At 53.0% G+C, this 3,337-nt stretch overlaps 2 protein-coding genes across 2 annotated transcripts; one reads left to right on the forward strand and one right to left on the reverse strand.

Annotated features, from left to right (window-relative positions):
- Positions 1-1,807: 1,807 nt before the first annotated feature.
- Positions 1,808-2,495, forward strand: GLOTRDRAFT_134460 (uncharacterized protein; the record flags this gene model as incomplete). The annotated part of the gene is made up of 2 exons (XM_007873434.1): positions 1,808-1,930; positions 2,040-2,495. The coding sequence occupies 2 exons, from the start codon at positions 1,808-1,810 to the stop codon at positions 2,493-2,495; spliced, it is 579 nt and encodes a 192-aa protein (XP_007871625.1).
- A 273-nt stretch (positions 2,496-2,768) lies between these two features.
- On the reverse strand, positions 2,769-3,163 carry GLOTRDRAFT_134461 (uncharacterized protein; the record flags this gene model as incomplete). Its single annotated transcript, XM_007873435.1, has 2 exons — positions 2,769-2,978; positions 3,032-3,163. 2 exons carry the CDS (start codon positions 3,161-3,163, stop codon positions 2,769-2,771), a joined length of 342 nt encoding a protein of 113 aa, XP_007871626.1.
- Between the last annotated feature and the right edge of the window lie 174 nt (positions 3,164-3,337).

Genomic DNA, 3,337 nt, shown 5'->3' on the forward strand with positions numbered 1-3,337 from the left:
ACGCTCAGACCAGGCACAGTTTGTCCGGAGATGGGTAGAACAGTGCTGTCCGTTCCAATTGGATCGGCCTCTTCTTGTCTCTCTTGGGCAAGTGGGCCTGTAAAGTGGAGCGATGCGACCGGAAAGCTATTATATGTCGCGTGTGCTATGGACTGTTCCCTGAGAGACGGCTGCTGACTTACCGGAGCCATTAGCTACATCGCAGATAACTGGGTACATGCCTTGAAGAAACTAAACGTCGGTGGGTCCGATGGTGGGCCCATGCAGCACCATCACGTCCTTCACAATACTCCTGCGAGACAGACACGACGGGGGCGTCGGTATTATCGACGCGTCCATAGTCCAAGCGCAGGAGCGGTGAAAGGGAAGACGAGGCCCGAAACCATGTATCGGAGTGCGAGAGGAGTGGATACTTTCCGCCCTGTGCACTCCTGTCTTAAATACCTCTGGAGCGGGGTCAAAGAGTGGCAGTGGCGGCCGCCTTGTGTCCATGCGTGTCTCAGCCAAGCGTGATACCCTATTGTTGTGAGCCGTACGGACCCACTGTCGATGCGTTAATTGAGCGGCTTGGAACTAGTCGGGTTTGAATTGGCCTGGAGGGCGGGGTTCAGTCAATGGTAACACATGCTTTTGTGGTGATCGGTGGATATTTTGCCAAAGATGATATGGAGTTTGTTCGCTTTAAGGTTCCGTTCCGTCTACGTCCCCTGAGAGACTGAGGTGCTTGTAAGTAGATGCCGGAGGCCTGAAGACCTTACAGTGAGATAAAGTACTGGACACTCTCGAGCGGGATAGGAGCGTTAACTGTACTGTTGGTATCGCTCACGGATGGCGTAGTTGGTATGTCGTTCAGGTCTCTGCTGATGCTATGGATCTAGACAGCGTCAGAACGCTTGAGTTGAAGATATGCTTCCTGAATTGCCGTGTGGTGGCGGACCACTTATCGAGCATTCAGCGACAAGCATTTGACCGTGGCCGCAGACCGGGTCAAGAATGACCTGTGACTATCTACATGTTCACGACGGAAGACAATAGAGGGTCGGATCCTTGAGGTGAGTCATTGTAATCTGATTCAGAATATGACGTTGTCCTCACTAGCTACAGGCCAAGGAATGCGCCGTTGCTGTAGCCACTCTTAGCGGCGTGAGTACCAAGAGTCAGAAGACAAGACTGGAAGAATTACTGGTATTCTTCGCAATATGGCCACAGTAGACGAGGGATGACTCGGCGTCGCATTAACACCTAAACTAGGACATGAGGAGGTGGCGTAAGACTAGTATATATGCAACAAATGAGAGCATTCAGGTAGAATGTATGCGGTGGTTTCACCGTACATGCTCCTGAATCTCCTTGCTTGACGGCTTATGATCGAAAAGGGGAGTATATTCGTGATAGGAAGACGACATCCCCATCTGTCGCATTTCATAGTGAGCAATGAGATGACACGGGAAACATGGCCAGTACGGTCACCACAGCAGGAAGTCTGGTAAGAATGACATTTCCCAGCCATCAGGATAGTAGCGGAAGTCACGTAGGACCAAAGTTTCTGTACCAGTTAGAGGAAGGGACCTGGCGGGTACCGAGGTGCACCGTCACACATACCGGTGTAAGAGGGTAATAGATATCGGACTGAATAGATGCAGGCAGGGCGAAGGGGTTTGCAGCCTCCTCCACCTAGGGTTCTGTATAGTTCAGGAATGCGTATAGCCTGGCGCTTGCCGCGTAATCAGTGCTCATCGCCAGTGGTCTACCTCGACTGCTACAGCTGACAACTGTCCGCTGCCCATCTTTGACTCACTCTATCACGATGCTGACAGTCATCGACATCCTCTTCACGAAGGCTGAGGCTACTTGCCTCAGTAGTCCACAGGCCATGTCGTCCCCGATTAATGCAGGAGGTGACGACCTGACGGAGCCTCACTCACTGGTTGTGATTTGTTTTCGATTTCATGGCTGATAAGAATCCGTCATATGTTGCACCCCGAGGCAGCGAAACGTATAACTGACCTCGACGAAGATCCGCAGCGCCCAAGAGCTAGTCCTCGCATCCATCAGAGGAAGTCAAGCTTGTGAAACACACGACCACGTTGGCTCACTCCCTAGCGCGTATTGACCATGTCTTTGATGCATTGCCTACATTTGAGTGCGGCCTCGCGGCGCTCGACGAAGAAGTCACACAGGAGGAGTGGTGGAGCATGCTAGCCGAACTCACGAATCTCCCCTATGGAGCGGGGAATTTATTTGCAGCCGCCGTTCATCCTACGAACCGAGATATGAAAGGCAAAAGACCTGAAATTACGACGAGCAGCGTCGAAGTCGGAACGTCCAATACCTCACCTACTGCGTCTGCCGACCTCCTCCCCACCACACCCACTGATGACGACGGCTCGTCCACCGTTGTCCCGGAGAGGCGGGCGGCGAAAACTCGTACGTTGCTCACAGGACTAAGGACGACGTTGGTCGGAACCACGCGCCCCATGACGCCGGACGCCTAGGGCTCTCCGAGACTTCACTCTGGAGTTCATCAATGAGGCCACGGAGAGGTCGAGGAACCCAGGGAACAGCTCGACACCTCCGCCATCGTGGAGACTGATGAGGCACTGCATGGAGCACACTAGCCAGCCTGGTCCCTGCTAGATTCACCCCTCGGAACACAACACGGACAGGATTTACTAGAGGGCATCGACGGGTAAGAACTGCCCTCCAGAAGAAAGAGTATGGTGCGGGGTTGCTGAACGCTCGTTGCGGTATTGTTACCTGCCAAATATTCAGGGATGAGGGCTCATACCTTGTACGAGTGGTGCGAGTGTCCGGCGGGGGGAGACGCCATACCACAATATTTTCTTTTTGATTTTTTCTTTGGATCGTTCTGTATCCTTATCATTCCAAAGTAGCCCTGTACGCTCGGTAGTCGCGCCTTGCAGTGCAGGCAGCGGGCCTAGAAGCATTTCGAACCGCGCGATTATGGTCTTCGGCACCTGCCGTGAGAACATATAAGTCCGACTTCAACCACATCCCCCCCAATTCGCACCTTGACCACCATCGCCCACCATCGCCCGGAAACAATTGCAACAATGTACTCCTGCTTCAAGAATCTTTTGACTTCTTTGGAAGCCTTCGCCCTGAGCACATCTCCTGCGGCCGACGCGCCCTCCACAGCCATACGTGACAACAACGCCACATCGTCCGTCGTCGCCGACGACGACTTCGACGGGTTGATGGACGCGATATACGTTGCGCAGACCTCAAACGACGCGATGAATGAGGTATGATCTCTTTGCGACGCCTTGTCGATAATTGCATCTAAAGAAGATTGGTTATTAGTCGTTCTCACGGA

The sequence above is a fragment of the Gloeophyllum trabeum genome (genome assembly GCF_000344685.1).
Source record: "Gloeophyllum trabeum ATCC 11539 unplaced genomic scaffold GLOTRscaffold_00197, whole genome shotgun sequence".
Lineage (NCBI taxonomy): Eukaryota > Fungi > Basidiomycota > Agaricomycetes > Gloeophyllales > Gloeophyllaceae > Gloeophyllum > Gloeophyllum trabeum.